The 15,073-nt window shown below is 36.5% G+C and overlaps 1 protein-coding gene across 10 annotated transcripts in view; it reads right to left on the minus strand.

Annotated features, from left to right (window-relative positions):
• The window catches only part of LOC126355996 (DNA ligase 3), a 538,466-nt gene that overhangs the window by 130,809 nt on the left and 392,584 nt on the right, over window positions 1-15,073 (minus strand). For all 10 annotated transcript variants that reach the window (XM_050006627.1, XM_050006628.1, XM_050006620.1 and 7 more), the window contains one exon: window positions 9,983-10,192. In XM_050006627.1, the coding sequence (XP_049862584.1) occupies window positions 9,983-10,192 (210 nt within the window). The remainder of the gene's footprint in view (window positions 1-9,982; window positions 10,193-15,073) is intronic.

The raw sequence follows: 15,073 nt of genomic DNA on the forward strand, positions 1-15,073 counted from the left end.
AAACAGTATCAGGAATCAAAACCGGGTCATCCTCGTGGCAGCCACCTATCTTCGCTAACAGGCTTATCAAAAAGGAGGTAAGGATATACCATTAAACTTCCTTGAATTTCAATTTTGCCAGCATTCTCAATAATTTTAGAAATGCTAATATACAAAAAGTTTCAAATAATATAATTTCAAAGTCACTATTTGAATTTCTGAGGGGCTCCATTATTGAGAAAAGGCTATTTAGACCTAAAGTGAGAATGGACCTAATTCATTACACTGTAAATTAAAGGCTACTGTTATATTCTGTGATCTGTCAGAGACCTTTGATAGTGAAAATCACAATACCTTGTTCGTTATTTTAGAATATTATATGGCACCAAATGAACTTCTGCAAAACTGTACAAAATTCATCTGCCTACAAGGAAGTAAGGTGGTTCAGCAGGCAACAGGCCCATATTAAATTATCAGTCATCATGCAACTATTGACCATTTACATGTACTGTTCTACAAGTTATCATAGGGCTCTTATATTTTCTTGTGTAAGCCTATATTCACAATCATTCATCACTAACATTATAAGGTTGGGTTTTTTAATAATACAAACATGGAAATAAATAGCAAATGAAGTTCCATTTCAGAAAGATCTACTAATGACTTTGTCATGTAAATTAATAAATGGTATCTAACTAAGCTTTGCCACTTAATTTCAGAAGGACAAGCTACATGCAACTCAGAATTTGTAAGAGATTGCTACCCAACATATACTGACAAACAAATAGTACAGGTTGAAAGTGCTGAAGTCTTGGGGGTTACAACTTTATGACAAATATAGTTTTGTGGACCTTTCCACAGAACTCCTGAAACAACTAAACAAATCTTTATTGGCAATGCAGATGATGCATAATGATAGTTTTTAGAAAAATGAGCACATTTTGCTTACTTTCACTTTATAATATGGAATAATATTTTGGTGTAACATACCTAGTTCAGCTACAGTTTATAAAAGTGTGTAATATGAATTATTTGTGGTGTGAATTAAAGATCGTGAAGAGATCTGTTCAAGGAACTGAATACCAATTACTGCCTGCCAAAATGTTTATTCCTATATGAAATTTGTCATCCATGAAGCATCTCTTTCAAACCAGCAACTCACTCCATAAAATTAGTATTAAAAATAAGAATAACCTACATAACAATTTAAAGTCACTTGTGTTGGTCCAGAAAAGTGTCCATTATTCAGTAATAAATGTATTGATTGCCAACTTCACCTACCCCATTGATGAATTTCTTAGAAGAACTAGTCGATGTCTACACAACCCAATTGTCACATCAAATCAGACCTCTGCATATCTCTTGTGAACTAATGTGGTTTGTCTAAGAAATGTTGTAAAAATATCTTACAAATCTGAAGTAAGATCTGGAGAATTGGAAGGCTGATTGGAAAGAATAAAGGGACTATACCAGGGGAGTGCGAGTTGTGGAAAAGTTGGAGGAGAAAAGACAGAATGGTTTCAACAGAAAAATGAACTAGGGAATGCACAACCTCCACTACTTTTCATGACCATTATGGATGAGATAATGGAAGAAGTGAAAGCATGAATAGAAAATACAAACATAAAATCAGTGATGATTTAATGGTAGGGGGATACAGAGAAGCAGAGGTACAAGAAAGTGTAAATGTATGGTGGAAGTGGTGGTGCAATATGGATTGAAATTTAATGCAAATGAGTGTGAAGTGATGGACACCATGAGGAAACAGATGGGAATAGCAATGGATTTAAGTATTAGATGGCAGGTGTTAGAGAAAGTGGACAGTTTCAAATACCTGAAGAGTTTAATAGAAGATAGTAGAAAAAAGCGATGATGAGATTATAGAAAGGGGGAGGCAAGCCTATGGATTCCTGCAGAGAGTAAGAATCTTGGTAAAGAACAAGATTGTATCACCAAAAATAAGCAAATGTTATGCCAAGCACATTATACTTCATACTCATATCTGCATCAGAAATGTGGGTAAAGAAGAACAAACAGGTGAGCAGCATATAGGCCTGTGAGATGATATTTCAAAAATGTAGGACAGGACTCATTAGAATGGATAGAGTGAGGAATGAGTGGGTGAGAAAGAGAACTAGATGAAGATGGAAAGACATGTGGATCTTTGGAGTGAAAGAATGTGAGAGGAGATTGGTACAGAGCAGAAAAATAGGAAAGGATGGAGAGGTTTATGCTCCATACAGACCCAGCCAAGGACTGGACACTGGGTAATAATAATAATAATAATAATAATAATATCATGATGATGATGATCACCTCAGTTGTTATTTCATAGTAACTGATCATATCATCCATAATAAACCAAATTTCTGTATTCCATAATCTGTTGCAACTCTCTCTAACTCAAATTTAATAAGCTCTACATCACTTTTGTTTTCATTTCATAATCAAACAGACGACACACATGCCAGTATTAGTACTATGCACCGGACCTTGAAGGTGTTCAGCAACACTGTGACTTAACATCCACACAGAATCTGCATGTAAATTCTTTGTAACTATGACAGTGCTCAACATATTTTATTACATATAATGCTATCTGTTTATGAGAAGGAACAATTTAATTTTTTTGTAGGAAACTTCAAGGTACAGTTTTAAAAACAATGACATCTAAAGGGGGGTGTTAATGTCTTATTACTGTAGGTGAATATATGTTTGGTCTACATCAAGATTAGTTGGCAAAATAATTTACTAACTAAATAATAAATACAAAAATAAATACAAAAATAGTAGCTGTGGATATTTACATTGTACATGTTTGGTGTTTAAATGCACTGTTTCAGAATCAAGATATATTCAGATTGGCACATTATGTAGATATACAATATTATCCCTTACTAAGGGATAGTAAGCACTGTAGTCTTTGTTCCATTTTACCTTTCTATTTATTTATTTCATTACCTTTCTATACTAGATGTATTGCTGTTAATGTTTCTTTCCAATCGGTACATTTCTGTAAATGGTTAATAACATACTTGTCAGCAGTAGAGCCAGTATTGTAGCAGATCATACCAGCATTATTATTGAAGGACACAAAGAAGCTGATTTACAGCAGGAGGTCTCTGCGGCAATAGGAGAAGCAAAAAGATGGTTTAGAGATACAGTAATTGCATCTTGGTAAACAAGAAGAAAATGGAGTGGATGAATTTTAGAGACATGAGAACAGAGGCCAGAAGCAATATAATAATAGAATTATGGGACACTAGCTGGAGCCACATTTAAGTGCAGGCTATCTAGGCTACAGGTTAGGGAGCTACACCGCAACTGTTTAAAATAAGACAAATATTTGCTTTAATAGTGTAGTGCAGGTCCTTACATAGTCATAAAAGGTAGAGATGTAATTATTTTGAATGGGTTATTCAAATGAATTTTTCTATAACAACTTGAAACTGGAGTTCAGAGTATGATGGCCTGAGCAGTCGCATGAAAAACCATGCAAACTGTGAAACTGGTCATACAAGCTATCTTTCATTGATGTTTGGTAAGGAAGTTTCGCAAGAATCGTTAAATGAATTTTCAACGAAATGATCTCTCCAATCAAGTAAACACAACTCTGTATGATCAGACTGAACTCCAGATGAAGGTGACATTGATTAGATTAATTTAATTTTCACCTACTGAAAGATATTTAACATTCATGTCTTATCAGGGTAGGAAAATTAATGATAAAATTTAAGGCTTCAACAAGTTCTGCAACATAATGGCACAGACATTAAGAACTGCTGCTTTTCCAATGAGTGGAAAATGTAGTGGCCTTTGAGTGTTTGTACTGACAGAAAATAATTTAGTCAGTACGTGTACTTTGTGCTGTACATTCAATCAGTTTTGTTGTGCAGGTATCAGTCAACTGCATTAAGATTATTTGAATGTTTGGAATAAGTTTATTTATTTATTTACTTACTTATTTACAGCTTCAACTAACAGGTACAAAATTCTATCTGATTTCTTCAAAAAAGAAGGCACTGGGAAACACGTTATAACACATTATGTCAAAGCAGATAACAAATACATGTTGGGCATGCAAAGCTGAAGCTACAAAAAACCTCCCGCGAGGCTATAAAGAAATTTAAAAAATGCACAAAAATGCCCTTTTTGAAATTTCAGAAGAAAAAGGTGTCAGAAAAATCATATGTTACTGCTCTAAGTTCTACTACAAAATGGCAGAGATTGAACCAGGGCTCTACACAGTCACTTGGGATATCCTGAGACAAGTAAGCAAAACTAATGAAACTCGGCAGGTCCCTAGATTGGTCATGAGCACAAATGCCTCAGTGTCAACATGTGTAACAAACTTCATAGATACAAAAAAAAATGAGGGCGTTGAATAATGTGATGTGAAAGCTGCTAAATCAACTTATTGCACTGAGCAAGAAAGTAAAACACAGCCAAAACAAATATATTTTGATGACCTCATTATTCTTTTGAACCAACAGATGTTGAAATGACATCATCAAAAATGTAAAAACTAAGAATTTCCTCCCTGTCATAGATCAATTAAAATAATTTTCATTTTGGTGATCTATACGATTGTAACATGTAAATGTGGGGAGGCATAATGTACTATGAGCAAACTGACCTCCAAATCTTTGAACATAGTACAATCACCATTCAGTGTCATCATGACACTGTACTCCTTGCATATGCATCTTTCAAAGATGTATTCCACCCTGACTTCGATTTTATGGGTGACAACAAGTGACCACATCAAACAACACAGATGGAGAAGCTCTTGGAAAGAGAGTATATTCAGTGAATGGACTGGCCTGCCCATTGACCCCCCCCCCCCCCTTCCCCCAACTTAAATCCAATCAGAGAAGTATGGAAGATACCAGGGAGATGTATTGTACAATGCCCATGTGCACCAGCAGTCATCAATCATAGCGATGGATGCATAGAAATCGCTACCACAAGAACTACTTACTAACGTTGCGGCCACCACAGGAGCACATTGCAGACATGCATCCCTAACACGGTGATCACACATCCTATTGTGAATCGTGTTCTGCCTTCTATAATGTCCAGGGGACCATAATAATCACAGTGACTTAAGTGTAATTATTGTCTTTGAATGAAAGTGTCATTTCTGCTCATCTCACTGTTATTTCTTTCAGCTACCTTCTGTATTAGACTGTAGCAGTTCTTTTTGTGTATGGTCAAGTTTGATAGAACTATGTTACTTGGCAATGACATATCGTGCTGAAAGTCACTTTCATTCTCGAGTTTTGCACACCAGTATGTGTTTTATTTATTTTTCAATTAGTAATATATGAACTTTAAGCTAAGAAGTCATTTATTGAAGCATCATTTTCAGAAGCAGAATTTCTATAATCTGCAATGTTCTCTGTATAGACAGTGAGACAAAAAATGAAATTACTAAAAGAATTTCTAGTTATTTATCTAAAAATTGACAAACTTGCATTGAAAGTTGATGACAACACAGAATGTGAAGATTATGGTGGTGGCGGTGAAGAAGAAGATGCTATCCAAATGAGGAATTTTAAGAATTTACAGGAGGAGAAGATGAAAAGATTTTCCAGTTCAGAAACAGATGACAAAAGTGGAATACAGTTCTCACCACATTCACAGGTTCAATGTACATTTTCTGTCATTTCACAATATAAGGGTGTTGTTAAGTCATTTAGCAGCAGTAACAGATATTCTGTTAAAAAGAGGATCTTGGACTTTAGGAAACTGTGTTTTTAATGGGTTGAAACCTACTGGAAATGCTTGTTTGTGAAAAAATAAAATTCCTTAAGGTATGCCTACATTTTTTACACGGTGTAAGAAGGGTCTTACATCATGAACTGCAGTGAAGATAGCTTTGCACAAATGATCTGATATGAAGGCAAGTGCTGTAGAGATCCACAAACTGCCGCACTGGTGGAAGAAGACATGAGGAGAAGAGTCTCTTCAGGAATATTTCCTTGTAATGAAATAGATTTCTAGCTGTGCTGATATTGATACTGCTTCTCTATTCCAGTGTGTGACTGATAGGATAAAAGATGGAGCTGTAAATGTGAATTTAAGCAAACTATGGGGCATTATGAAAGAGTAGCAAAGTCTTTGTCAAAAAGAAATAAAAGTTGCAGCACTGGAGACTCAAGTAACAAGAACACAATGTGAGGTGTGGGATCCAAACCAAGTGTTTCAAATGTAAAGGCAGCAACCACAGGTAAAGTGACTGCGACCACTGTGGCAGCCAATATAATTTATAATGACAAAATTTTTATAAGACTGTGGGTGTTCCAAGTTCACAAGATAGAAATGTGATCTCTACAGCACTCAAGGAAAACTGTCTTCCACAAGTTTATTTTACAGCTACTGTTGTGATTGATGATGTGAAAATTGGGACAGATATTTACGCGGTTTGTAGAGGCACTGTGAAGACTGTTGTTTGAGCTGCATTGTGTGTGTGTGTGTGTGTGTGTGTGTGTGTGTGTGTGTGTGTGTGTGTGTGTGTGTGTGTGTGTGTGTGTTTTCTGTCTATTTTCAACAAAGGCCTTGCTGACCAAAAGCTCACTTCCTGAAACTCTTTTGTTGTGCCTATCTGTGACTCAGCATCTGCACTGTAAGGTGAGTGACAAGTGTTCTTTTCATGATGTTAAATGTTATGATCAATTTCATCTGAATACTCTAGCACAGTTGTAGTTGCAAAGGTGAAAAATAGTGATGATTGTCCTGTATAAGTTACAGAAACAGATCACTACCCATTGCTCCTTAGACAGGAACCTATAGATAAGAGAGACCTGTGGTTTTCACACACTAGACCTCAATAACGGATTTTTTTTTTCATTTTGATGTTTAAGAACAAAGCCAAAAAAGGTATACTTTGCCTGTGACACAGCAGGGCAGTTCCAGTTCAAGAAACTTCCACTTCAATTATAAAAGTCACCTGCAGTTTTCCAGCACTTTATAGGCACTGTTTTTTTGGCATTCATTTGAGAGAACATAGTATTTCTCAATGTGGAAGATGTTATAATACCAGCAAAGATTGAGGATGAGGCACTTCATCAGCTTTGAGTAAGATTAAGAACTGTAGTAGAAATAGCTTGTAAATTAATTTTTCAAAATGCCAGTTCACAAAGAGAACTGTTGAGTTTCTCAGATGTGATATACAGTACGGACAAATGCAGTCTCCTCCTGAGAAGATGAAGGCTGTTGGAAATTTGCGGAACAGAAATTTTTTCTGACAGTAAAAAGTTTCCTGGGACTAACATGATAGTTTAGAAAGTTTATCTCAAATTACTCTATGATATCCAAACCCAGGAGTGATTTACTGAGGAGCAATCAGAAAAAGAACAGAGGGGGATATTGAAGACACTCAATGGATACAAGTTTCAAAGTCTAGAACACAAATATGGAACTAAGATACAAACAGATCCAAGTAAAGAAGGCTCTGGAGTTGTGTTATCACAAAAATCTCCAAACCAAATGATAAGTGCCCTCCAGCCTCCTACATGAGTAAAAAAGGCAACATTTCAAGAGGAAAACGACAGTAGTTTTGAGTTTGAATTCGTGGCTATTGTTAACATCTTAAAGAAACTGCAAGTATATTTACTAGGAATACATTTTAGAAATTGTAACCAGCTGTACCACATTCCAAAAGACCATGGACAAAAAAGATATATCATGTAAAGTAGCAAGCTGGGTTTTAGTTTCACAAAAGTATTGCTACAGCATTTCATGTTAATCTCATTATATGATGAGAAATTCAGCTGCTGTGTACATATATTGTTTGGCTTTGCATGCAGATTAATAGCTAGAATCAGAAAAGCTCAAGAGAAGGAAGATGGTTGGCCAGCAATCAAGAACATTCTCAAAGAATGACCTAACACAAACTTTTGAGTGAGAGATCAAATTCTTTTCAAGTTCAGTGATGGAAGAGAGATGTTAGCTGTTCCACACATTATACAATGTGAAATCATCAAGCTTGTACACAAGAAAGGAGAAGTGAACTAAACAGGAAGTAAAACAGGATTACTGTATATCAGATTTTACCAATAATGTGAGAAGAATGATCTTCAGTGGTGTAAAACATTTAATTGTGAATAAGAAATAAGGAAAGAAAGTTTTCTTCGTCCTTATTCAAAGAGAGTGAAGCACTATATACTATTGTTGATCATTGTGGAACAGTTAAATCAACTCTCAAGGGTTACTGCTACATTCTAAGTATTGTTGACGCATTTGCTACGTTTAGCTGGCTGTATGCTTTAATTAGTGACAGAGGGACTGTCTTTGCTTCTAAAAGAAAGAACCCCTAAAGCCAACTGACAGATTCAGAAAATCAGTTTTACTTTCACTACCATCATTGCTCAGCTTACTACTGATAACCTTACCAAATGGTGGAAAATGATATGTCAGTTCAATATGCCCTTAAATCAACATACCACAGAAGTGTTGAAAAACACCATTTCAACTTCTGACAGAAGTTAAGATGCACAGACAGACTGATCTTTGTGTTACAAAATTATTAGCAGAAGAAATTATTAATTCATTTGAAGAAAGATACATATCAACAATGTAGGGAAAGACTGATTGCTGCTTCCATAAAGAAGACACTAAGTTGCACACAGGCACAATTTAGGACACTTACATAAAGCTTTCAGCCACAGCCTTTATCAGTAAAAGAGAGATACACACCATTCATACACACAAGCTAGCAAGGGGTGTGTGTGTGTGTGTGTGTGTGTGTGTGTGTGTGTGTGTGTGTGTGTTTACTGATGAAGGCTGTGGCTGATAGCTTTAAGTAAGTGTCCTTAATTGTGCCTGTCTGCAACTTAATGTGTTTTCTTTACAGAAGCAGCAATCTGTCTTTTCCTACATTGTTGATATTCCTATTTGAAGGTTCCATTGTTTAAATTATGTATCAGTGGGACACATGCGTGCAAGCACGCGTGCACACATGCATGCACACAAAAATGCTACCTTCAATTGATATACGAAAAAGGCCTTCAAAAGTACAAAGTGATCTTGTGACAATAAAATGAAAACCAATTGGACCAAAATTAAAGCTGAAGGCCAAGAAACTTGTCCCCTGCAGAGTTCTGAATGCTGATGTGTGCCGAGAAGATGATAACCCCGAGGGTCCAAGGACAACATTAACATGTGCTGGATTTATGCAAACCTGATCAAGTGGTTATGCATTATCCAAGTTGGATGGTTGTCAAGATGTCAAAATGTGCGATCAGGAAGTGGGGTTAAGGGTCTTCCTATCAACAAGACAAGTGACACAACAGAAAAGACAAATATAGTACAGTAGTTTCTGTGTGTGCATGTAGAAACAGTCTTCATGGAGAAGTCATGAGTTTCCACAGACTGTTCTTTAATTTCTTCATTTTTGATCATTGTTGAAGTTTATAACTGTGAAAATAATGAACAGTTTAAGTGAAAGTTGGACCTGGTTTTCTCCTACATTCTGGATTCTGATAAAACTTGAGTTTGGCTTGATGAGTTACCACAAAGAATTATACCATATGAAATTTTCATCTATTATCCACATAGAAAACACATTTGAGCTATCATGTGACTGTGACAGTGCTCATCACACGTCATGTACAATTAGGTTTCCTAATAAAAAAGAAGAATACCAAATTTACTCATCAGTAACTTCAATGACATGCAGTTCAAAACAATGATACCTAAAGGAGATGGCAATGATCATATTTGCTGCAGATACTGTGTGTGTTTATCACAAGCCCCACACAACAAAATAAGAAAAAAAGAGCAGTCTAAGTTGTTTTGCTTGTTGTAGCACTTTCCCCATACATCTTTGGTTTTAAAAAATAAAGGTTATAATTAAAAAATGTCTCCAATAAATTCTTAAAAAGTACTGTGTGTGTGTGTGTGTGTGTGTGTGTGTGTGTGTGTGTGTGTGTGTGTGTGTACGTGCACAATCTTGTACGCACACACGAATGAAAGAGATGGACCAGAACTAATTACCTACCTTCTTGGGTGTACTGCTATCTTGTGGTTCCTCCTCAGATGGAGAGGACTGGTTACTGCCAAATTTTCTTTTATATCCAGAGCCAGAGTTTTCACCTCTCTTGTTAGGACTGAGTGATCTCTTCCTTGCACTATTGTTTTCTTCACTGACTTCCTCCTTCATTTCTTGGTCCACAATTTCCTCTTGTTTGTTATTTGTCTTCTTAGATTCCTGGATGAACACAAATCTTGCCAATTATATGATTCAATAAAAAAACCATTAGACCTGTGGCCATTGACATTTATGTCAATAATGAGGGAGTGTTTGTATCATACATTTCATTGGTTCATGTTTTTGATCCAACACACCGATAACATTTATGCAAATCATAATCTATAACGGTGTGTAGCTCTTTTATAGTTACTTAAACTTGCACACACTAATATGTGTATTAAAATATGAGACCTATGATAAATTTTGATTTGTAGACACATGAAGAGGTCTATTTAGGGCACGCCTGTACAGAGGGTACCTAGGCAAGAACAAGTGCTCTCTCGCAACCTGGGAAATGAGTGCTTTTGGTAAAATGGTGTTATTTAGCATATGAAAAGAGTGATGTGTGTGCTTTCTTCAGAGCAAAGTGTTATGTTCACCACAGCAATAGATGCAAGCAATTATAGTTACAGCTCAGTACTTAAAGTGGAGAGTAGCACATTTTAAATCAATGAAACACAGCATGATGGCCATGTTACAAACTTCAAAGTGAAAGTAAGACACACAAACATGACTTTACAACATGTCTATTTAGCTATAGTCAGAACTTATAGACCTACAGTGTAACAGGTAGTTGATGATAAGTTTCATAATACAATAAGTCTTGAGATACATGTCAAAATCTTCCTAAACATAAATTTCCATCCATGACTGTACAAGTTTTCAGCTATGACTAGGTCTATGTTTGGACCTACATACTTGCATGAGCAACTTTTTTTCACAATGAAGACTTCAGCTTAAAAGCTCCCCTTCACACATGCAGTGCTTGGACAGTAGAACAAGACACTGACGCTTCAGTGAAAAGCAAAATAATTAGTATCCATTGGCATCCAGTGTTTTTGCATTTAAGATGTGAATAATGCATTTAAGATGTGAATAATGCATTTAAGATGTGAATAATGCAGTCAAGAAGTACAAATTGATGGCAATTGAAACTTGTCTGAAAATGCCATTCATCATAAATCTGAATCGGTCATAAGAAATGTCATGTCTTCAATTTATTTGGTCCCATGTTCATTTCTTCATCAACTGAAAGAAATTTAAGTTTCATTTCACTGTTATTTCTCTTTAATGTAATAATACACAAAAATAAATTTGTCGTAGAAGGCATTAATTCACCATCATAATGTGATCATGTCAGTAGACCTAACAAAGACCATAGAACAGCATTATTGGCTACAGTTTGTCATATAGAACTACATTGTTTCAGTTTCTCTCTCTCTCTCTCTCTCTCTCTCTCTCTCTCTCTCTCTCTCTGACCCCCCTCTCCTCTTCCCCCACCAGTAGTCACTGTGAGTTGGCCAGTTTCTCACTGCTGTGGCATGAGCACAGCCCAGCGTGGACGAGCATAGTAGTGAACAGGCCTGATTTAGTGGGCTAAATGGATACCATTCATAGGTATATTTATTAAGGAACTTTCATTGCCCATTGCTGCATGGCTGGCTATATGAACAAATGGAAAACCAAAGATGAGTTTAGTGTCCTGGAGCCCCACCGTGAAGGCAGAGAAATATACTGTGCCATTTCATTTCTCAACCAAGACACACTGGGAAAAAATGAGGCCACTGTGTGTTCAGAAATAGTGTGACCTATTTCTTCTTATTTGTACATGACTGACATAAAATTAGATATTGATTAGACTGTAAAAAGTTGCTTCCACTTACAAAAAAGAATTACTGACGCTCCCCCTTTCCTGTATTTTCAACATATTTTTGAGAAGTGGGTTTACAACAGAATATTTAACCACCTTTCTGAGAATAACCTTCTAATAACTGTTCCATTTGGTTTCTGTAAAGCACCCCCAAGTAATGCCTGTACAGCAACATGGAATCACTCAATGCCTGTGGTGGCACAGAAAGTTAATGTACTTTCACTGGTGCACTAGAAAATTACTAGAGAACTCAGCACTTAATTTATGTGGCAGCAAGTGATCAACATCTGTCAGTCCTTCCAATATTTAGTGGGCATAATATGCATTTTCCTTGAATATACAAATTGTTGAATGTCAGTAAATGAGATTGGGTATGGGACCCTTTCCATCATATAGGTTAGTTCCTTCCTTCCATCTAGTGCATTACCACAAAATAGGAGAATCCTAAGGAGCCTGGAATGCCTCTACATCTACATCTATACACTTCAAATTATTGGTAACTGCATGACAGAGGATACTTTCCACTGTTCATCATACTTGTCTTTCTTTTTGCTCAATGGAACATGGGAAAAAATGACAGTGCATATGCCCCATGCACACCGAAATTAGTCAAGTGATAAAGAGGGGCTATAGTATATTTTTGTATTTATTTATTCTTTATAATTATAGTCTAATATCTAAAAAGATCAAATAGGCCATACAAATCACATTTCCTTGAATAGTTATAAGTTATTTATTTATTTCTTATACTAAAAAAAAGATTAAAAAGAAAAAAAAACTACTTCTTCTAGTACAAAAACTACATTAAAACCCTTAACCTACTACCCCACTGCTAACGGCTACAAACACTAGAATTTGTTCTTTGTTTCTTCATTTATTTTGGTGCATTTAACTTTTAAGTCAGAGATGCACCACATCTACTCAACTCCTTAGTGTGCTTTGGGTTCCAACAGCTGTCATTCATCTGTCTTCTGATTTTGTATGGATACATAGCATAAGGGCCATGGCCAGTCAGGTAATGTATCAATCCACTTGATGGGTTAAGAAATATCATCTTTAATCTCTCCCTGATGTTAGGGAGAAATTCATATGTTTTCCCACCAGTGCCTGAAGTGTCCCATTCATTTTGCCACAAGTGTAATATGCAATCTTTTATTGCCTTTTTCGAACTGGCCTCAGTTCCAAACACCCTTCGTACTTCCATTTGATTGCCCTTCTTTAACCAGTAAAAGATTCCCCTTTTCCTAATTTCCAATTCCAGTGTGCATATTCCTGGGACTACTAACAAAGCATCATTCGGGGCAGTACCAGACGCCCCCATTAATCTTAGTAGTATTCCTCATTACACTCTTCTCATTACTGAGACTGGCTTCACTAGCTGCAGTCTATGAGCTCAGACACTTACAGCGTATTTTACAACTGATGCTAATATAGAGTGGTGGAGTACTCTAATTGTCTTCAAGGGAAGCCAAAATTTCATATTTGGAATGGTTACAACCTTATTCATTATGTTGGTACCTTTATTGCTTGCTTCCTCTACATGATGTGCAAAGTTATGATGTTTGTCAAGAAATACCCCTAATTACCTCATTACTGCACTACTTCTAATTGTTATACCATTTAACTGTATTTTAGGATTCCTTATTATGTTCCCTTTCAGCAGGAGGTACATTGTTTGGAGGGGGAGGGGGGGGGGGGTGCTGGTGATAATTTAACACTTCGACACCAGCTCTCAAGTTCGTGGAGGGCTGCATTACATTTGTCTTCCATATTCTTCTGGTGTCACCACTTTCAATGAACAGCAAGTCATTGCAAATGCCACCAAACTGCTTATGTTACTGCTGTCATGTAACTTCTGTAGTATGGGCTACAGTGCTACATTCCAAAAATCTGGACCACACACTAATCCCTGCGGACAGCCTTTTATTATTGTCTTCATTTTTTTCTTTCCCAGTCATGTTAAAAAAGCATGTCTCCCTTGGCAGTAATCTCTCAGGCAATTATACAGCACTTCTGAACACTCGAAATCCCTAAGGGAACCAAATAAAGGTGGCCACCAAAGGTTATTGAAAGCACCAGCAATATCAATCATCACTGGAGCTTACGTAGAATGAGTATCTGTCACTTGCAAAATCACCTTGGTAATTTTGTCTTCAATTGACTTGCCTCTTCTAAGTCCACACTGGTGATGGTTCATCCCTTCTAGCGGTCTGTGATCTTGTAATCTTTTGCACGATAGTTTTTCAAATATCTTGCCGAGAACATTCAAAAGACAAATTGGTCTGTAGGATTTATGTATCATTGGATCTTATCTTTCCCTTTACTAAGCATGGTGCAGGGATCCTTCCTTGCAAGAGAGACTCATAGTACGGATCACACAAGTAACTGTCTAATTGGTCACATGAGGCTCGATTTACTTCAGCAGAGATCCTGTTCAGTCGTAGAGATTTTTTCTTTTTCAGTCTTAAAATTATATGCCTAATTTCCTATTATGCAAAGGGGTACACAGGTTTTTGTTCCTATATTCTTTCCATAACATGTCCCATAACCTACACTAATCATTTGTCTTGTCTTCTTCTCTGTCATCAGGAGTAGCGTTTCCGTTAGCAGGGCAGCTGACTATTCCCAACTCTGTTACCCTCCCATCATTTGTTCTGAGAGTGGACAAGACTGTTTCTGACTGTATTTTCTCACAGACTGTTTTATATATACACCCCAGGGATAAGTTTCTAAGTTAGCCTCCCAGAATGCTTCCATCGTTCCATTTTTGTTTTCTACAACTCTTCCTTAAAACCTTGTTTAAAATACCTGTATCTATGCAACCTTTGGACTATTTCTTCTCAAGTCATGCTGCACTGGTATAGCTTTCTGGCTCTTCTTGTTTCACATCTTAATTTCTGCAGCACCTCCCTCCAGTTAAAAGGTAAACCTTTAGAATGACCTCTGCTGATAGGTATTGATGTCTCCATTGCTCTATGTATAGCCACTGTCAGTTCTTGCACTTTAACATCTATATCATCTATATCATCACCCAGCCATGGAGTTCCTGGACACTGAAACACTCTTCTTAGTTCTTCCCTGTTAGCGTACTTGATCTTATATTTGGGCCTGTGTAATACCTAAACAACTAGCTCCCAGTATCATACCTTTTTATTTTCCCTCATTATTGATTTGTATGAATGTTTTCC

This window comes from Schistocerca gregaria, chromosome 3 (genome assembly GCF_023897955.1).
Source record: "Schistocerca gregaria isolate iqSchGreg1 chromosome 3, iqSchGreg1.2, whole genome shotgun sequence".
In the NCBI taxonomy this organism is placed as follows: domain Eukaryota; kingdom Metazoa; phylum Arthropoda; class Insecta; order Orthoptera; family Acrididae; genus Schistocerca; species Schistocerca gregaria.